Raw genomic sequence first — 22,098 nt, 5'->3', positions numbered from 1 at the left:
AACAGGGCATTAGCCAAACTGGCTGCAGGTGCCCACACCACTCACATGCAAACCCTTTGGTGTTTTCAAAGACACTTTCCTCTTACATGCACCTTTTGCCACCATCAGTTGTGACTCAGTCAACACCCAACTGCTTAGCCAACAGGTCTTTACAGATGCAAACATTGGTCAGATCTGCTCTGTGGTTATCACACTGTATTGTCATCTGTGGATCTTTTACTTTATGTTACTTTACCCTAATTGACGAGGTACAATTACGTACTGATTACATGACACAACTGAATCAGTTTCTTGTCAAAAATCCGCAGAATGGCACGGTAGCTCAAGTAATGCCAATGTAGCTCACCCTAATTTATAGGTAAGATGTTGTATTTTAGGATTAACATTTCTTCAGTGCACTGAGGTTTATAACATCAAAGAAGTACAACATCTTATTGTACAGCAATAAAAAAAACATTTTTCTTATTTCACTAGCATCAAAGGGGTTGTTTACAATCCAAACGCAAGGTTGCAATCATGAAAGTTTGTCAAAATTGATGTCATTTAGATTTTTTTTTTTAAATCAAAAATTTCCATCATAATTTTCCATTTCTTTATTGTCTTATGCAAAAATCATGAAATAGAACTGTTAAAATGGCAATTAAACCGAAGGGATTTTTACTAAATATTTTAAAGAAAAAAATGCAAGAAACAACAAATTGACATTTGATAATATCGAAAAGTACAAATTACCATGACAAGGAAAGAGCCCAAGGTTATTTAAAGTAACTGTTGACATTTATGCTATTGTGTTTTTTAATCTTTAATCTAAGGGTGAGAAAAGAATAGTAATACAAAATGTGTTTGTTTGTGAAGCTACAGTATGAAGGTAGTTGGCTCACCTCAGCATTATATATTTGTCATAAAATTCCTGTAAATCACTAAATAAAGGCCTATTTAAAACTAAGTTACTGCAGCCTCAGATCTATAAGCAAGCTATTCCATAACTAGGAATATTTTCTCTTAAATGTTTCAAGCCATTTCATGTCTCCGGCTGCAGAAAATATCCAGGCCTTTTCACATTAACAGAAGGTTGAAAGGTTCTTAATATCACTGGAGGACAAACTATTGAACCCTAAGCCAAATTCCTTTAATAACGTATAACAGAATTCTACTCACATCGGCTCTCGTACATGCTCCTGGACTGCGCCCATATCTTAAAGGGGTCCGGCTTCTTTTGGAGGGTGAGGGTGCCATCTGCGGGGTCCAGAGGGGGCAGGCCGGGCAGAGGCTGGGTAGGTGCAGCAGGAGTAGGAGCCACAGCCTCGCTGGGCATGGCAGAGGATGGGTGGCTGGGAGAATCAGCGTGGGTGCTGCGATGGCTGCACACACTGTGCTGGGAGCTGCTCTGGCTGTCTTTCCTCTCTAACTGGTGCTGGATGTACAGAAAATAAAGAGTCGGTGAGAGGTGTACATTTTTAAACGATGGGGGTGGATATACGTCGAAGAAGGAGGCAGAGGAGAGTGAGAGGAGAGAAATGCGAGAGTGATAAGTGAGTCAGAAGTGCGAGATATAGGGTGGAAGAGATGTGAGAAAAGTGTTTGATGAAGGACAAAGTGAGAAAAAGCACCCAAGGTCATCTTTTTTAGACATTGCAGCAGTAATGGAGTGGGTGAATTGACTTGGTTTCCATGGTTGCCAAACAAAGGCGGAAAGAAATGTGTGATCCCAATGATCCTTTGTTTATTGCAATGGGTCCCATGAATGGAAACCTGTGCAGAGACTCAAGGTTTCTCAGTCCAATCAAGCAGGAATTTGTCAAATGTGGCATGAAAGATAATTGTGAATTGCAAAATCTCACCAACAAAAAGAATCCCGGTGGGTGGTTTACAGGCTTTAAGTATCGTGTTGCTACTTAGTTAACTGAATATTGCCTGAAGTAATTGGCTTTTCTAAAAGGAAGCAAAGATAGTCATCAGCATAAGGCATTGCTCACACCATCTACTACTCTCTGGTTCCCAAAATCATTTGAATGATACTGGTCTGGTGACTGTTGAAAAGATCTACTGTTGCAGGCTTTGGCTGTGTTCAAACAAATAGTGTTTAGAGGATAGAAATGGACCCTCTGTTACCCATCAGCAGTAATCTAATGACATTTTGGCTTTAATCAATGTGAACATATATATGCACTCAAATGCTGCTAACAATCTTCTCTTTTATGTTGTTTTTCAAAATAAACTCTGGTTGCTGCTAAAGCTGCTATTTAGACCAAATGCTTATCATGTCCTTTATTAATAACTGCTGGCTACACCGGAAGCCCTGACAAACTGGGTTCAGAGGTTGAACAAGGCTCCATTTCTGGCAGCAATGTAACGCGCCATTGGGACAAACTCTTATGTTGTTTGAAGTGGAATCAACGAGGGCTAATTTGCAATAGATCACTTTGTAAAGTTAACTCATGACTGCCACTATGAAAGATTAATAACAATTTTAAAATCCTTTGAAAGAACTGTAAAGCATGATAAGAATTGAAGTGGAAAGGTCGGCTATTGAAACTCAACTTCCTGGATCATGTGGCTCATTATATTACTCGTGTCAGGTTTCACCCCTTACAACAAAGCTCCTTCTCTTTTCAACACAGTGTTGTTTATGGTGTGACCACATTTTGTTGTGATGTTATTGAGCTTCAAGGCACCATTTATTCTTCAATCTTTTAAAGGTAATTTTGCAACCAGAGAATAAACATATTAGTATCTTGTAATTTTCAGATGCATGTAACAAAACCCTTCTAAGCTTTGTGAGATATGAGCCTCCCTGAGAAAATGCAATTACTGACGCCTAAATGACAACTCCATCCTTTAGTTTTATCCGATATGAATAATAAACCAGCCCGTGAGCTGCTGGAGGGGACACAGAGCGTTCTCCCAGTGTCTCATTCATCACACTGTACAAGATGAGCGGTCAAATATTCCAGTAATGCTTCTTAATGAGGACAACAGCCATGCAAAATTGACTTCTCATTTGATCACCAGAGACTTGCCTAATGGGTTGAGACAGCACAGCCTCTTTTGCATATGGGAGTTTACTGTGAGCATTTATTTTGACTCTGAACTGGGGGCAAAATGGTTCTTGTGGGCTGACAAGAAGTCCCATGCAGCGTGACATTTCACTGTCATCACACAGAGGGGGGGAAACCAGCTTTTTCTGGATGAAAAGCTTATCCAAAGTGACACACAGGCAGTGCCACCATTGGTACAAATCGACCCCCTTAAAGTGCCCACCCATCCTCCATCACCATGCCATGTGACCTGTATAGTAACACACCCAAAGCCCTGGCTGATACCATTTTAGAATAATCCTAATACTTACATTCAACTAAATGTGGGGAAGGCTTTAAGTGGTTTTTCCTACTGAAGGTTTGGGAACTGAACCCTTCACTGACCTTGCAGGAAATGTACTCAAACTCAGTTTCTCTCAGGGGGTGGATTAGGGTGACTAATTTAAAGCTACACCGGCCTCTCTTCTGAGCGTGTATTGATTTTTTTTTTCAGGTTGAGATGAGTAGTAAAAATGAGGAGGCATTTGCTCTTTAAACTCCTGAATTACTGCACTGTCCCTTAAGAGACCCTCACTCTCCTCACAGAAACGCTCTTTCTTGCCCTTCTCCCCATCCTCTCTTATCTGTCACAAGAACAAGTCACATTGCAATCTGTTGCAATCTCTCCTCCAGCTTCCCCAACTCTCTCCCTCTGATTTGTATCCAGCTCACTGTGTCGTCACTGCCCTCTTCGCCCTGTCTGTTAGCCTCAGTGCGTCCTCTGTATCCACAGGCTCTCGGAGTGATTCACTGTACTGGGACAAACTATCTCTGCCCTGGTATTCCTTCTCCCCTCGTCCGAATCCTGTTTATTTTTTTTTTGTTCCATCCTTGCTTTAATACCTCTCTCCCATCTCCCATCAAGGCTGAGGCTGTGTGCCCCCTCTTGACAGCTGGTCACTGTTACACTGCGCAGCTTAATCGGTCACACGATGGCAGCATGGTAAGAGAATGAAAGAGCGTTTGAGACAAGAAGAAATGACAACACAGAGGCGGGAGACAATAGAAGAAAGAAGTGGAAGTGACAGACAGAATAGAACTAAAGAGGAAAGATGACAACAGCTCTGGATGCAGAACAGTAGCGCAAGAGTTGGATATCACATCTTCACGACTTTTGTTCTTTAAATAGCGCTCCTTCCTCCACTCTCTAGATTTAATATGCACACACACACACACACACACACACACACACAAAAGAATCTGAAGATCATAGTACTCACCACCAGCTTTGGACTCCTCTTGGCTTGCACCACGCCTGCAAAACATCGGCAGAGAGAAAGAGAGAGCATTAATGACCTGCTGTGCTCTACCCTGGTCCCCTCTGTTAAAAAAAAAAAAAAAAAAAAAAAAACTCCCCAGGACGGACTTGAGGACCCTGGTTCCCGCTGCAGAGCAAAGCTTAAACTAGCCCGACTCTCTCCCTCTCTCTCTCTGTCCTCCTCCTCCTCCTCCTCCTCCTCTCTGTTGCTTCCCCTCTCAGAGCAACACACTGCGCTAGGCAGCGCGCTAATCCAACTGATCTCCTCCCCCTCAGCGCTCTCACCCGAGCTATCAGAAGAGGAGCAGCAGATCTATCTGCATTAGACAGGATGCTGCTGCAGAAGCACCGGACTGCTGGTCAGAGCTACAGGTCCCAACAAACATCTACACACCCCCTCCCCTCCCAGCTGTCTCCACCGGAATCTCAACCTCTGAGAAGCTCAGCAGCCTGAGCATCATATCAAAAGGAAAAGTCTGAGCTTCTGCCTCACTGTGCACGTCCTCTTGAGTATCTACAGAGCTGTTTCCACTCCTCTCTGCTCCTCTGCTTTGCTCAAGGCTCACACAGACAACCTGATCTTCTCCCTTTGCCTTTTTTTCTTGTTCCCTCCCCCTCCTCTTCTTCTTCGTCTTCTTCTTCTTCCGTGTACCATGACTTGATCTCCCTTTATCTCCTCTCTCTCTCTCTCTCTCTTATATTCCAGTTAACACACTGTAGAGAGTCAACGAGAAGATCAATCTCATTTGTGCTAATGAAATATTAATACTCGTAGCCTGTCGTCAGGGGAAAAGATTCACAGCATACCAGTGTAGGGAATAATCTACAGTCCCACTCAACAGCTTTCCTTTCACACCCATCACAACCTAATGTTTCAGACACTTATCATGTAGGTTTCTTTTATCCTCAAATGCATCAACACATGCCTCATTAGACTCTATCTGATGGTTTACCTCCAAGACAAATCCTTCCTGAGGCATCTTTCCTCGCTGTTTACTACAACGCAGGGACAAAAATAGACAAATGCACAAACAACACAAAGCAGGAATGGGAGGAAATTTGTTGCCGTTGCCATAGCAATCAAGTTTTTTCTGTATATAGCACCATCATTCTACTTTGTTTAATATGACGTGTGAGCACATTTACATAAATGCCACACCTTTTATTCATTACAGCATCTTTCTCCAAACCATATTCTGTCCTGCGACGCCTGATACCAAGCGAGAAAAACCCCTGTTGAAAGTATAATGGAGAGTCATGCAACAACATGCAAGCATCCATCTTAGCCTCTTTCTGCTGCATTGGCAAAAAAATCATTAAATGTTAAAACTCTGTTGCTGCAAAGCCCCTCTCTCTACATGATTCATAATTTATCCTCCCTATTTTACCTCTCTCTCTCTCTCTCTCTCTCTCTTTTCCTTGTATTATGGGATCCAAGTGGAACATCTCAACTGCTGAAATGCTGATGAATGTATGTGTGTAGCCGTGTCTTACCCTGGAAGCACACGCATGAGGTCACGTGTCAGTGATAAGTGTTTGACATTACGAACAGCAGGTTGTATTAGAAGAGTCCTAAATTACACCGTGTTGGATGTCAATAGAAACCTTTCCCCTTTAAACACCCTCTGAAAATCTTCAAACTTGCAACAAGGTCGGCATAATTAAAATCAAGCATATTGAAATTGAGTTTAACTATGGCCATATGGTTGGTAACTTTGGGTTGGAGCTGAAGGGGAATAAAGATTCAAGTAATGGGCGTGTTCTGACCTCAGCTCCACTTTAATCCACTGTGTCAGCTGGACCAGCTGATTTACATGCTGCTTGGTGTGAACACATCTTCATGCATGCTGCAGTCTTTGAATCTGCTGAACTTGCTCCCGCATTGTGATGCTGATGTATACGTGTAATTCCGGGTTGATCGAATCTGGCTGAATGTAACATTTATGAGCGGCAGAGGCTCGGAGCAGGAAATATGGGAATGGCATGTTCCTGCACACACGCCACCATAGAAGCATCTATGAATAAATGCATGCTATATGAAGAAGTAATGTCTTCACAGAGAGGTATGCAAGAAGGTGAGCATTTATGAATGCAAGTACACACAAGCATTTACATTATGCAGCTATAATCCTGATATTTTTCACTCTGCTGAATGACAGTAAAGCTCTGCTTGAGAACGCTGCTCCGTTTTAAAGACACTGAATTGATTAAGGAGGATGCAACAGTGGCTTTAAAGTGTGGATTTCACTATGACTGAGTCAACCTTCAGCCAGAATTACTAAGACGGTGTCCATTAACTTTCAAATGAGACAGAAAGTAAACAAATTGGAATAGTGAAAGCGAGCGCTGTAAGTTACTTGGTGACCTAAGGATGCACCGAGCATCAGTGTGGAGGAGGATGCTTCTTAGCTTCTTTTACAGTAGACTGAAAAATATGACTATAATAAGAGGAGGAATAAAAAAGGAATATGCTAATGATGGGCATATTGAGGCTCAATAAGGCTCAATAAAATGCACTCTACTGTTGAGCAGAACCTGCAAACATTTGTCCTCGTTCTACTTTAAAAAAAAAAGTCCCCTATCCAGTCGTCCTCTCTCTCTCTTTTTTTTTTTTTTTAATCTTGTCTTCGTCTGTTTCTATCATATTTCATTCCTGTACATTCATTTCCTCTACATTTAAGACCCCTTTTCTCTGTCTTTCCATCTTCTCTCTCTTTTTTTCTCCATGTCTCTCAGGGGACAGGAGCGCTACGCACGATTGTCATGGCAACAATGATGGAAAAATCAAGATGGAGGCGTCATGACTGGCCTGGCCTCCTTTATGGGGGGAGGATCCTGAGTGAGAAAACACCAGATGTTGTCTTTAAAAATTTTATCAGAAAGAGAAAAAAAAGACTTGAGGTGAGAATAGCTATTTTGAACAGATAGGTATTCACAGATTGTAGCTGGTATATCACACTTGTTTAACACATTTCAGGCCACTGAAAGGTGATGATTCAGAGAGGTTAAACAAGAAAAATGTTACAAAAACTTCAAAATCTAAAATGTGCAATTTTTTTTTGCTTTAGAAATATAATTAGCTCCTTTTTTGGTGCACTGGCCTGCCAATGAGAGAAACATTAACATAAAAGCACAACACACTATGCTCTGTGACAGAAACACATGAAGTTTCTGATATTCAAACTTTCATTGTTCATTCTCCAGCGATACACACATGTGGTACAACAACAAATTTGCTTCGCTCTTTTTGTGGCATCTAATAAAAACAAAAACTCAATGTCATGCTTCGGAAGATCACAAAAGCTGCGTAAGTATTTGTCCAATGCAAAATATATCTAAATATAATTTTGCCACTTATTATTTTGCATAATCGCAACGACTGCAAAACTCAATCTGCTGCTCCCCAAAAAAAAAGTCATTCTGTAATGTTCCTGCAAATACCACAAATTGTAACTTCTCTGGAAAACATAAAAATCACGTTTGAGAGAAAAGAATCCCTGTAGTTTGTTTGACCTTGCTCTTTGTGCCCTCTCTAATAAAACATCCTTCTAACTCTGAGTCACACAGCGCAGAATGATGAGTCACAGATGAACAGATCAAGGCTTTTTCTTCTTCTCCAGCTGAAGTCCACCTTCTCCCTCTTCTTCCTCTCCTCGTCCTCTTATACTTCTCTGAACCAATCCGCTCATACACGCTCCCCTGGCTGAACTTCCAGTACTGTTCAGCAAATCTCACACTCTCTGCTCTAATCCTCCACCTCTACTTTCTAAAAAAAAAAAAAAAAAAAAAAAGATCCCCTGTTCCTCCTCTTTCTCATCCGCTACTTTCTCTTCTTATCTTCCTCACCTTGCTCCTCTTAGCGCACATAATTGTTGTTTGTGAATGATTATGCACTAGCAGCTATTGAAAGGTCACAGCATCATTCACAGACTGAAAGCCCAAATCACATCTCACTACAAAGAGCTGCTGTTACCGAGCACATGTGCAACTAATAATTATTTAGCATTTGGCTAGTCTGTGAAGCATAGCTTGGAGTCATTGATCAAGACGTTTAGTAAATAGTGGCAAAAGGACAACCACAATTCCCAAGAAACTAAAGTGATGTCTTCAAAATGCATCTGTGAGCAACTCCAAACTAGTCGTGCATGACGAAGAAAAACATTTAATGTGCAATAACATTGTGTGGTATCTGGATAACTCTATAAATGTGATACATAAAAAATAAAGAGTGCTTATTATATATCAATCAGTTTATGTCAATCCGCTGGGTTTGATTTTTTACACAATACTTGTGTTTGCAAAATTTCCCCCCTGAATCAAAACTACCTCAACATATTTTATTACCACTTAAATAGCACCAATTCATCTAAAGTGAGCTTGTGAGTCATATGACTAATTAAAACGATGTGAAGGCATTGCCATTATAACACAGCTTCCATCTGACAGGTAAAAATGCATGCTGGGTGAGAAAGCAATCCTTGTTTAAGTCAGAACATGTTCAGATTTATTGCGACGTATGGACATTAGATGTGTGAATGCCAATGCTATATATTATGATAATGCTGAAAATGCAAATAAGGTGTGCAGCTGTAGACCAAACCCCAATGATATTCAGTTATACTGATATTAACCAGGGAAAGGAGAGGCGCCGGATAGCCTAGCAGTTATGTGGTGCGCAACGCGTATGGAGGCTATAGTCCTGGTCATTTTAAACATTCATTTCAGGCCACCAACATTGTCGACATGATTTAGTCATTGAGCACCTTACATCACTCTTTTTACCTCTCAATCCTCCATATGATCAAACCAGATTTAAATAAAACAAATAGTTGGTAATCTAGAAACAGTAATGTCAATGTAAACAGTCAAGGATTATTCTTCAGACTGGTTCGGATTGAAGCAAAATGTTCCCAGTGTTGTCTACTTTATTTCAGCAAAATGACTGTTTAGCTGCTTGTGTTTATACAGCACGTAACATTTAAAGCTGTTGGCATCTTTTGTCAAATGAAAGATTGGTGTTTTACTCTTACAGTAAGTATCACCTAAGATGTCCCTCCGAAGTTTTAACTTGATGTTGTTCATCTAACCATTTAGATGAAAGATTAATTTAACAGTCCCCTCTCTGTCTCAGAGTGTTTAGCTTCTGACCCTAATCACCCGGCTACTCAAATGAGCTCATAACAATAACAGAGCGGTGTCAAAGGTACCAAAGATGATCTATGATCCTGTCAGTCGCCCCTTCTTGCCCCGGTGACTGCCGCCTCCTTCCTCCTTACCCTGTCCTGCTCTTGCTCTCTTTGTTTCTGTCCCTGTGTGCTCTGTTACCAGGACTGCTGCCTCCACATAATTCTCTCTGAAGACACACTCTGACAGGCCCATAATGATGCTGACATTTAACACAATACAGCAACGTTACTCCAGCAGCGGGGCACAAGGTCAGCTCATTAAAGGGCATAATTGATGTGGGGTGCACAATCCGGCCTGCCACGGTCAGATGGCACGGCACTTAACACTACAGCGAAGAATTTGTTCAGTTTTGACATTTCAACGCTCAAAACATTCGTCCCTGGAGTATTTCAAGCAAATTATAGTCACATGAATGGCAAAGTATGGCAGGTACCAGTAGGGGTGGGACAAAATATCAACTCGGCAATATATTTACAACCTTACCTGTGTAGTACAACTATTGCATAGCTGGTGCCAAATATAGACATTTCATGTTGTTGATTTAGGTGCTATTAACACAGATGTCCCTGCCAATCCGGCTCACATGTCACTACTTCACGATCAAAGAAGAAGTTGACAGCGCAATAATGTGGTGAAACTGACACCAAAAATCCAGTGAATAAATACTTTAATCCTGCACTTAAGGTTTTAAAGGGTACTTGGTATTCTTGTTAATCAGATACTGTATCTGTGACATTATATCATTGCTTTGCAATTCATGAATTATTGTGGAATCACTGTATCATGATACTTTACGATCATTATCTTGGTCTGAGTTCGGTGCATTGTGTTGTATCTTTGATTACCTTGTGATTCCAAGCCCTAGTCATCAGGCTGAGACTCTAGAGAAAGTAGCATCAAATGTCAAAAACCTGCTATCAGGTCGATTTTAGTGAATATATACAACTTGAGTACTTTATTTTCTGTCAAACCAATGAACATTTCACTCATGTAGGCTCTAATCTCCTCTCACTTCATAGTTCAAAGTAGGAGAAAAAAATCAAGACAGAAGCGAACGATAAAAAGTCAAACCAATCAAAAAGCCCAGTAGTTTCCAAGGCCCACTTCATCAGCTTCTGTATTCATAGCATACACATGTCCCTGACCTAATGTGCTCCTTCTCCCCTCCTATCATTCACTCATAACGCCTCCCACTCCTTCCCACACTCATCTGCTCATCTAGTGCCATGCTAACTCAGCCTCTCCTCCTTCCATCCCATCCAGTCCGAGCATTTTCAACCCAACACCCACTCTCTTCCTCACTTTTCTCTGCCGCTTCCTCATTATGTCACTCTTTTCATGCCAACTGTTCAAGCTGTTGTCTGTTTGGCGGACAAAGTTGCATTCTTTTGTGCTCTAATTCACACACCTTTCCACATCAAAACTTCAGATGTCCCTGCATGTGTTTATCAACCCCTGTATCAGACATATGACAGGAAAAATGAACACATACCTCTTTGCACAAGCATCGTAACCTCACTGCCTCTGGGACATTTGCTCAGCAGGTCCACCACCTGATTGTGGCTCATATTCTGAACGTTTCTCTTGTTGACCTCCATGAGAATATCTCCTTCCTTTAATCCACGGCACCGTGGATAGTCTACTATCTGCTTCACCCTCTGCCCGCCTCCCGTCAGACTGTCTGCAATGGTGAAGCCGAATCCCTTGTCGCCCTTTTCCATGTGGATGGTGATGAGTTCAGGCTGGGTGGCTATGGATGAGGCAAGGGTGACCACGTCGCTGCTGTAGCCGTGCGAGCCGTTAGATGCCACATCAGCAGAAGGGCTGTGTGGCCGAGGATCCCTCATGCCGTTTATTGGTCCGCCTTGGTTGGAAGGCGAGTCAAAGGTCTCCTGTCCGTTGACAATGATGGGCTCCTTGTCCAAGATAGCCACTGAGGTCACCAAGCTGGTGTTCGGGTCATCAGGGTCAAAGGGCAACGGGTAACCTCGGCATAAAGCGAGGTCGACCATGGAACCGATGGGGATGGATTGGAAGATCTTGACCACCTGAGCGTGGGTGTAGCCTAGCACGATGGTGTCATTCACACTCACTATCACATCGCCTGCAAAAAGCAAAAAAAAAAAAAAAAAGTTAGTGATGACATCATCATCACTAAAACCAGCTTTTTTTAATGTGGTAAAGGGCTTCTTGTTTTGAGGGCTGTTGTGCTTTTATTCATAAGTACCATTCAACAGTTTCACAAAATTCCATTGAGCAACGCCACAGTGACCAAGCTTTGCTGTGCCTCAATCTCAGAGCATGCTGGGATGTGAACAAGCCCCTTGTATTGCTAAATCAATGACCCAGTTTTAGTGTCCTCCCTAAACACAAAACTCTGACCCATTATTGATTTTTAAAGTGGTTTTCATGAATTTAAACATTGCAATACTAGAGCATTATCAAACCTAGGACACAAATAAGCCACATTGCCAATCAAATGCAGGTAGTTTCTCAAACGTTCTTGAATGTTACGCTATTAGCAGCTACTTCTGACTCAAGCTGCCTCAAACAAAGGTTTGTAACAGTTGTAACTCCGCATCACCGGATACATTTTTCATTTTCAATACTTGTACTTCCATCTTTCTCGTGCCCTAAAATGACATCACTAGAGGCCAATTTTGAAATGTCTTGCTTCTCTCTTTTGAAGTCAAAATGATGTTTCTACGACCATTTTAACATATTCAACGGGGCACCCCAAGACCCATGGTGTGCAAAATTGGCGGATTTCCCCTTTAATCAAGTACAGGAGGGTGTGAGGGCTTCAAATAGTGTATGCAGATCTGGACAGAACTTTGTGAAATCCTATTACCTGGGCAGGGAGACATTTTAACTCACTGTAGAGTGTGGCAAGTATATTTGACTGTGCTTGCATATTCCTTATTGTGTGCCTCCTTTCATGAGTAAAACACAACATCTTAATCCATACAGTATTTTTGGAAGTACTATAAAGTTATTGTAAAACAGACAAGTAGGCCTACATAAATAAAGCATGTGTCCTGTGTGCTTAGTTAACCTTTCTTAACCATGTGCAGTTCTTCTCTTATTGACATTTTAACGATTCAACTTTTTTGGTGATGACGTTATTTCCTCCAGAAAGGTCAGCAAAATTGCAGTCTTCTGGAAAGTTTTCAAAAGAGCTTAAAAATCAACTGGACAGCCCTTGCAGTTGCAGAATTCAGTGTGTAACAACCCTGAGCCCTCGTGAACTTTACCGGAGTGTGTGTGTGTGCGTGTGTCAAAATGTGAGTTAAAAAAAGGGGGACAATAACTGGAACATGGCCTATAAGAAGTTCAGAGAGTGGATGGATGTAGTGAAGAAGAATGCTGTGCTTTTTGTTGAAAGAGAACAGTGCCCCCTATGGACTGTGGTTATGTACTGCACCTGTCTCCATCTTGCCATCCACGGCTGCAGGCCCATCCAGCACCAGACTTTTGATCTGTAGGAACTCGTCCGGCTCGTCTCCTCCAACCACTGTAAAGCCGAAGCCCCGGCGACTCTTTTTCAGCTTTGTGTTGATGAAGGTTCCTTTAAGCTCTGCCGGGTTTCTCGTGAAGAAAGGCTTTCCTCCTGTAGAGCAACAGGGAAACAACTCTTCCCATCAACATTTTTTTTATAGTCAACGCTCCTAAATAATGTGAAGTTTACAGAAGTTTACAGTTTACAGTGGTGATCTTGTTGGATCAGGATTAAACTTTATTAAATGTAAACAAAAGTCTTCGAGCTGAGAGGAGTGTTTCAACAATAGCTGAAATGTTGATATGCGGTTGTTAGCAGTTTTGTTTTCTGATAGATATTTCTGACAAACACACACAGCTTCAACAGTTTGACGGGAGTATTGTTTGGTCTGTATGACAGACAGACAGGCATTTGATTTGTCTCATCCACATACAGTACTTTCCAAAATTGTGGGTGGTGTTCTATTCAGTCATCATATCAAAAGAATGTCAACATAACAGACATACTGAATGTTTTCTGACATGAAAAAAAAAAAGAGGAAAAACTGTCAAACAATCCAATAACAATTGGATTTTCTATTTTAACCAGATCTACAGGATACATCTTTGGGCCGCTGATAAAAGCACATGACACAAACAGTAACCAGTAGCAATGACGTTGAAACAGTGTCTGTTGAAAATGAAGCTTTACGTTTGATTCCTGCAGGGCCGGGCGGTAGAGCTGGAGGGCCTTGCGGGTCTCTGTAGGTCTCCAGGTGGTTCGGAGCATAGTTCGCTAAAGGAGCTGCTGCGGAGGAGTGCTCCTCTATCCACTCTGCGCGGACACAATCACACACGCATTGCTCAATACACAAACTCAACACAAAGGTGTATTAACATGCCACACACATGCACACGTTACAGACACTGAACAGCAACACACACAAAGACACACAAAAGCTTTAAGCACAAACTGTACATTCTTGTTTTTCCTACTTAACTGTCATCAGATACTTTTTTTCTTCTACTTGTGTTATTGGCTGAATGTTAGAAACGTTTGTAAGCGATGAGTAGATAATGACATGTATTAGATCTTGGCAGCAATATGTTAATGGTGAAAAAAAATAATTTTATGAAATGCAGAAGAAAGCAGGGCTTTTCAAAGACTTAAACAGAGGCAGGAACAACAAGTATGTGTAAATGGATAAAGAAGAGCTTTCAGTATTATCAGAAATGTAAAACGACGATCATTTTGATGGGACAATATGAGCCTCTTTTTAAATTCCTCTCACTGGACATTGAGAAGAAGCTTTCTATGAAAAGTATTAATCACACTGAAACTAACAATATGCACATATCATGTCTGTGTGTGACACGAATGGCTGTAATGATTGTAGAGAGCCTTCATTGCCTGTGTTAGCTGCATGTCACAAACTCATGACTAAAAGAACCCACTGAGCTAAAATAACTAGCCTCCATATGTTTTCACAACACCAGCATGCACCTGTCTCTTTCCTGTACTGCCGCATATTTGCCTTTCAGCCCTCAACTTAAAATCCCTTTGTTAAATTTTCATGATAAAGCAAATAGTATGATCAAATACAAATGATAAACGGCTGTTATGATTTTAAAAGTCACATAAATTAAAATCTAAACACCAAAATTGACACCAGGGTCTGGGCCAGCTCCATTGAGTGAGCTTATAACAATGTTCTTTTTTTTTCAATGTCATGTTGTGACATAAAATCGATTCGAAAAAAAGGAGATATATCTGTATGGCCCAAACCCTGGAGAGCACTGGACGAACTAGAAGGACACGACACTCACACACATGAAGAAAGAAAGAAATGGTGCCGTGCCAGGGCAGGAAACGAACCTCGAATATACCGCTCACCTTCTGGAGGCTGCGGCTGCTGCTGCTCCAGGATTTTCCGACGCCGCGCCTCCAACACGGGGTTCTCATACTGCGTCTTCCTGTTTATGTGACTGATGTAGAGAGGGAAAAAGATCAGTTAAAGTTTACAATAGCTCATCAGATGTTTTTGTAGCAACACGATAGAGCCGTATGTACGAAGAAACCCTCTGTTTCCACGTATTGGTGATTCCATGTGTCATTTACTTACTCTACATAATACACCCCGTACACTGGGTCTTCTATCCTTTCCCATCCTGGTGGCAGCTCTAAAATACAGAAGGCACACAAGATTAAACACATAATAACAACACCTCGCGCATTAGCTAAGCTGAGTGAAATAGTGATGTTGGGTTAGTCTCCGAACATAATACTGCACATTTTGTATCTGTTGTGTTGTGTTTATGAGCTTGAACACACATAAATGACCTGCCTCTATAGCAACGCTCTCATAAATGCCAAAAAAATTAAAAACCGGAAGCTTCAGCTGTCTAATACAGTGCGTCAGGGCAATGTATTCCTAATTTCAAACCGATGCTTCTAGCTGCCAAAGGCTCACAAAGCGTTTTATTACAGTAGTAAATGTACAATGTTACAGGCCCAAATTGGCTCTTGTCTAACAGAAATCTTTCTGCCTGCGCCAGTAGGGCTTAACATCTCTGAATATTAAACCATGTAGTCACCATGTCTGATGTTCAACCCTGCCAGAATGATCACAAACTGAATTATGACCTGGACCGCACCCATGCTGCTATATTATGCTTATTATAACGAAAACAACTCACAAAAACTTGTGTTCAAACCCGACCTGCAGCTGCAAACAACTTTAAAAAGGTCAACACACCAGTGGAGTCCAAAAATAAACGCCACATCCATGCTCATTGTGTACACAGCGGTACGCTTCATGGGAACAAGTGAAGCGGTCAGATGAGGCAGATCAAACGGACGCAATCCCACCTCACTCTTCCTCAGTGCATCCGATTTCAAACAAAGACATTAGACATTCTTGTGTTACTGCGGGCTTCTCCCAGGTCCAGTTAACAATTTGATATGAGACTGGATTTCACGATCAATAATTGCAGACTGTCTGCATCTGAGCAGACAGGGATATTAACAGCTTACAGCCAGACATCCAGGGCCTTGTTTAAGACTGAGCTCCAGTTACATTACAGAGATGTTTATGCCAACCTGCTATTGGGACGACAATCAACAGCCGAGCTATTTGACACTCTGGGATCAACTGCAAGAATCAAACCTGAGAACTTAGCAGAAGCTCTGCATTACATAGTCAAAATGTGTTTTTGTTCATCTAAGACAAGAGCTTGTGTCATTGCCAACCGTGAGGAGTAAAATATTATATGTGTCAAATAAAAAAGGATTGATCTAAATAAGTAAAAGGATACATCCTGTTTAAACTGATCTAAGGATGAAAGACAGCTTTGATCAGTGATGTGACAATTACTAAGAGAGGTTAGGGTTACATCAGATGGTTTTATTTACTATCTCTAAAGAGAAACCATCTCTGTTCTGCAGGGTTCTAAAGAAAAGAACACATCCTGCTTTGAACTTGCTTTAAGGAGTTTTCTCTAAGCAAAGACACATTTACACATCGTGTGAATGCTTGATATATAAGAAACACATTGTCGCCCTCCTTTTTTGTTTCTATAAAACACTGCCAACAGACAACATGCACGTCTGCTCTGAGCTGGCATAGTCATCTACCATGATGTCATCCCTTGCTTGTAACATACAGAACTTACGCTGTCGCAAGTGCACAAACATCATAACACTGCTACGCTGTCCTTATAGTCCAGTTTTAATCCTCCCTTTAAAAATTCTCTCCACCACTTGCTGTAACTTTACTTCATTTCAAAAACAGGACAATTCTTACTGCCATATTAAGAGCAGCATTTCAGAAAAGGTCAGTTCTTAACTGTGTCACCTATAAAGGTTTTTAAATAAATCATGAGTATAACTTTGGTTTAGAACACAAATCTTACCAAGATCGGCCTCCAGTTCCTCTGTATGTATCCCTTCTTCTCCAAAGTGAAAGCAGGATGAAACAAAGAAAGCAAAATGAAGAGTAGAAGGGGTGGATGGCAGGAGAGAGGTGGGTGAGGAATGGAGGAGTGAAGAGCAAATAAAGGATGAAGTGACCGTCCATGGAAAGGCAAATAGGGAAACGGACACACCTTAGTTTCAATTGTAATTGACAGGGAAAAACAACATCTCAAGAAGAAGAAAAAAAGGAACAGAGTGCAATGTGCCACCTTGTATTTCACCACTTGATGGTGCAATTTAGCAATCTTTGTTTTGGATCCTCAACTGTTATTTGAAATTGATCATTCAACTTGTATATCATTTAGAATTAATTGTTACTTTTCTAATGTGATAAAAGAAGTGAAACATACCAATGTAGGACATGCACCAAATCAACCTTCTAAAATTCAAATTCAATTGCTTCTGAGAAATAAAGGAATTAACTATGTCACCTCTCAGTACACGACAACAGCATGATATATTACACAATCACCAACTTCTAAATCCAGAGCACTGCAGAGAAGTGTGAATGCAAACTATTACAACATAAATGATGTGCAGCAGCTTACCATCGTCGTCACACTCTTCTAGAGGCCTTGAAGCTTTGTCTCTACACCGAGGATCCAGCCATGATGTGGTCTTTGTGTTGTGGCTGAGAGGAAACAAACAAGACAACAGCACAGTTCAACAGAGGCCGTCAAACCGGCATATAAAAGCACAGCAGGGGTGCATGAATGCATCAATAAGAATTAGAAAGTAAACCGCGTCAGCAAGTTTACAGAGGACAGCAGGCGTCTGCTGCGAAGAGAAATGAGAATAACAGAGCAGCACAGGCAGGAAACTGACAATAAACAGCCAGAAGTTTTCCCTCTATTGATACACAAAAACATACTGTAATTCGGTGATAGCAGAAATGAACATACAAGCTCTGAAAATATACAGCCATGTCCGGGTGGTGTGCCTTTGCCGTGCTGCGGAGAGGATAGAGAGGTGTAGGTAGTCAGGTGATCAGGATGTGATCTCCTTTAGAGATCGGGACATGCAGGGATTAACAGGAAAGCGGTTGCACCCAGGGGGCTGGGCAGGTTGGCTGGGGAGAGGCCTAAAAACCAAATCATGGGGGAAGACAAGGCACTGGACGAACAAAAGGGATAATAGTGCAGGTAAAATACACAAAACACCAGCTATAGCATAAGCTAAATGCTTATTCAGGCAGTGCAGGGAAGCATGTGCAGCAGGTCCAGAATAATATGTTGCAGGTTGTTGATACATACTCTATGAAGTAAAGTTCTCCATTCTCAGTGTACGCCATCTCCCAGTTTTCGGGCAGTGTTCCCAGTGGGTCTTCGGGAGACACCTGGGGTTCTGCGAGCGTCTGCTGCCCGCTTTCTGAGGTGGAGGTGGCCGCATTGTTCAGACCACAGGGTGGAGCATTGTCACGTACGGGGTATGGCCGGAGGATGCCGCCGCGGCTCTCGTCCGGGTCGTTAGGGTTACCTGTGCACAACAAAGGAGAGGGGAAGAGACTACGCACTAAGGATCCTGGGTAACAACAACAACAACAACAACAACGGGAACGACATGGAATGACAACACCAACAAAAAAGAACAGAAAGACAGATTATGTCTCATGCATGCAAGAAAGGAAGATATGAAATCAGCAGACAAACCAGTTCTCGATACTCTTTAGCACAATTCATGCAAATTGAACCCCACCAAACTCCCAGCACCCCCCCTCCCCTATTAACTTTGGCCCCCACCCATTTATAGTTTACTGAAAGAGCCCCAGGAATATGCAAATTCTTTCAGCAGCAGTCTTTCCCAAACTCTTTTTGACCCCCACCCTGTTTTTTTTTTACCTCTCAGCCCATAAGCCTTTTCTCCTGAAGCCAGCTACCCCCAACCCCCGATCCCCACCCTCGGCCCAATTCTGGCCAAGTGTTTTCCACTACTTCTGGGGGCCTTTCAGGGTTGATCAAATGCTAATTCAATACTCTGGCAGACAGTCTGGCAGTGGGACACAGAGAGGGCATAGATTCGTAGCGTCAATAGACGGGGAAAAACACAATCTCTAGCACTCAGAAGACAGGATGGAGCTCAAAGGAGAGAGAAAACACTGACGCTTTAGCATTAAATCTCCTGTGATCTTTTTTTTTTCTTTTTTAACGCATATATTTAAGAACTGGTAAACAGGAAAACAAAGATCCTGCTTACACATGCATGAACGAACGAGAAAAGAAAATCCGGTTATCACTGAAGGCAGGTATTAGCACTGGATGATCAAGTACACATGCAAGGAGAATTGAAAGAACAAAAATCAAAGAAAAGCGGCGGAGTAAGACACGGGTATTAGAGGGTGTGAGGCCTGTAGCATGAAGAGAAAATCAATAATGTTGTGTTTTGTCTGTGATCTACTTCCTGCCCCTCCTCACAGGCAGGTGGCAGTGTTTGAAGCCTCACAGAAAAAAAGAAAAAAAAAAGAATTCGGAATCACAAAGACATGATGTAACCTCCAGACATTCAGCTCTATACAACTGAGGAGAAGATGGTAAACATACACACATTATCTCCCTCTTCCTGTGTTTCTAGTCTCCTGCACATGCAAAGGTACACTGGCACAGAAAACCGAAGCTACGAAAACAGAAACTTCCGTTACAGCAGCAATGGCCTCACCTGTAAAACTGTTGTTCATTTCCGAGGCCTGGTCGTCATCATCGTCGTCAGCAGGCACTACTCGGGCGTTTTGCATGTCATTGTAGGACTTGGTGCGCTTCGGGGTGGACTGCTGGGAGCCTGCATCACTGAGAATCACTGTCCCAATGATGGGCTGCCTGGGCGGCTTGGGGGTCCCATAATAGTTACCTAGGCAACAAGAAGGACATTAGCATGCTTGAGAGAAAGACACAGAAGGAGGGAGAAGGAGAAATGGAGACCAAGAAGGAGGAAGCTAGGGATAAAAAAAGCTGGCAGAGGACCTATGAATCGTATCTCACACTGAGAGGAAAAGGAATAAAGCTTAATCTCAATGTGACCACAGAATGTGAAAATCAGCAGCTGGTAGGAAAATAAAACAGTTGTAGTTTGTTTTTTTTAAGGGTGCAGAGCATTATTGTCTAGACTCTGAAAGCATACTGTGCAAAAACAATAAAGCTGCTCACAAGAGCCAGCCTGTTTCAGCAGCTCTGTCTGACTGAAACTGTTTTAGTCAGCAGTGCAAACAAATAATTTATCAAGAGTTTTCTGGCACATTATAAATCATGTATACATGTATTCTTTGCAGAAAAAATAGGAGAGAAAGAGACTCCGTTGATGTCCAAAGCAAACCAAGGGATGGCAGCATTTAAGGAATAGTTAAACATTTTGGGAATTCTCTTATCTGCTTATTGCAGAGATATATGAGAAGACTAACCGACTCTAAATATGTTAGTTCTATTTGAACATGGAGCCAACAACCACTTAATATAGCCTAGCTTAAACACTTCAAGCAGGTAACGTAGTCGTACGTTATTAGCCTAATGTTCTTACTATCTAGAGTTAGCCAAAAGTGTTTTTAACAATACAAAAGACAAAAAAACTAGAAAAGAGATCTCTGATCCGGATGGGACCAACCTGGCTAAATAAAGGTTAATAAAAATAAATCAATACTAGTTTTAGATCCATACACTGCTACAGGTAGCAGATTTTAGCTAACCCTACATATAGGGCTGAAAAAAGTTGTACATTTAGCTTTAAAGATGCTGACGGGTAGGTTACATTGTGTTACCGCCACACAAAGCTAGGCTAGCAGTTAGCCCCTGGGTCCAGTCTTATAGTCTATGTCAGTGGCGTGCACAGACTTTTTGAAGGGCAGAGGCGAAAAGATAAAAAAAAGGGCACATACAGCGCCTTCTCGCCACTGAAGAGGACACTAGGTTCCGCGTGTTTTCGAGGGCACTTTAGACATGTTTATATGTTATAGAAATGGCAAATCATATAGCCTTAAAACAGACTAACTAGACAGACTACTCAAGTTTGTAGTTAGGATCAGCATCCACGAGAACTGTGTAGATTCAATATTGGACTGTGAAGAACACACAGAGACATGAATGTAGGAAGGAAATAAATCCCTAGGGGGTCTGAGGGTCCACCATATTAGCACCAGATAATCCAAACTGGTTCTGTGAGATAAAGTTCCGGCTCAATATAGATCCAAAAAGGGCCCAACATAAAAGTCACTGCAACTATAACAGAACTACTAACAAGACTTTCTGTCCTTAACTTGCAAGCATCAGTGAGTAGCTTTCCAACCATATCTGTGTTTCCAACTGAGCTGTGCACTTTAACTGTAGCTTAAAAAGCATTTTTAAAAATTAAAATAGAATAAAAAAATCAAACCACCATCTTGCTATATATTCATGTTTACACTATTGTCATGTTAGTGGTAACAATCATCTAGTGTAACTCTTGCACAATCTAAATTTCCAAACATGCCAAACTTGTTTCTTTTAACAGAGTTTAGTCATGCTGTTGCATTTCCACTCATCTCTTTCCTGTCAACTCTTCATTTTTTATTGGCAGATAAAATAGGCACAATTCTCAAAAAATGAGGGAAATCTATAAAGGTTGCATATGATAAAAAAATTTCTACGTAATGAAATATCCATAAAATAATCAGATATGAATCAATATTCTTGTCCTTCTTGGGTCGTCTGAACAGCCTCAGACTCCTGTGGACAGGTATTTGACATTGTCTGCGTGAAAGGAGGAACGTGCCAACACAGAGCAGAACCAGTGCCAAGCAGATTAATGTCGTAACATTCTCTCCCAGGCTGGATACACACAATCTGATACAGACACACGCACATACACACACAGGAATAAGATTTAGTGCTCGCACAGGCCTTGCAAACAAACCAAGGATGCCCAAACACACATCCGCCCACGCATGTTTACACACACAGGTTTGTGTCAGAATGAGACTTAGCGTTGCACAACAGCATCCTAATCAGAGTGAGAGGGGCAGATGTGGAGTGACCTGCTGTCTCCTGGATGCACCCCCCCCACCGCCTGCTCATCATGCAGCATTTAATCTGAATCAACTGAGTGCACAGTCTTACAGCCTGTCTGCATGCAGGGGAAAATAAAAGTTGATTGCTGCTATGCTCATT

The 22,098-nt window shown here is 41.7% G+C and overlaps 1 protein-coding gene across 16 annotated transcripts in view; it reads right to left on the bottom strand.

The window, feature by feature from the left end:
- The window catches only part of LOC109980984 (membrane-associated guanylate kinase, WW and PDZ domain-containing protein 1), an 87,279-nt gene that overhangs the window by 14,434 nt on the left and 50,747 nt on the right, over positions 1 to 22,098 (bottom strand). For 5 of the 16 annotated variants that reach the window (XM_065961644.1, XM_029276556.2, XM_020629581.3 and 2 more), the window contains 12 exons: positions 19,625 to 19,813; positions 18,226 to 18,493; positions 17,875 to 17,922; positions 17,521 to 17,603; positions 16,912 to 16,950; positions 15,123 to 15,180; positions 14,876 to 14,985; positions 13,712 to 13,834; positions 12,947 to 13,132; positions 11,015 to 11,626; positions 4,298 to 4,332; positions 1,159 to 1,414 (listed from right to left, as the gene is read on the bottom strand). In XM_065961644.1, the coding sequence (XP_065817716.1) occupies positions 1,159 to 1,414; positions 4,298 to 4,332; positions 11,015 to 11,626; positions 12,947 to 13,132; positions 13,712 to 13,834; positions 14,876 to 14,985; positions 15,123 to 15,180; positions 16,912 to 16,950; positions 17,521 to 17,603; positions 17,875 to 17,922; positions 18,226 to 18,493; positions 19,625 to 19,813 (2,007 nt within the window). The remainder of the gene's footprint in view (positions 1 to 1,158; positions 1,415 to 4,297; positions 4,333 to 11,014; positions 11,627 to 12,946; positions 13,133 to 13,711; positions 13,835 to 14,875; positions 14,986 to 15,122; positions 15,181 to 16,911; positions 16,951 to 17,520; positions 17,604 to 17,874; positions 17,923 to 18,225; positions 18,494 to 19,624; positions 19,814 to 22,098) is intronic. The other 11 variants (XM_065961646.1, XM_065961645.1, XM_065961640.1 and 8 more) reach the window with 8 other exon arrangements.

This window comes from Labrus bergylta, chromosome 12 (assembly GCF_963930695.1).
Source record: "Labrus bergylta chromosome 12, fLabBer1.1, whole genome shotgun sequence".
NCBI lineage: Eukaryota > Metazoa > Chordata > Actinopteri > Labriformes > Labridae > Labrus > Labrus bergylta.
Note: the sequence above shows the minus strand (reverse complement) of the source record. Positions and strands in the feature narration are given on the sequence as shown.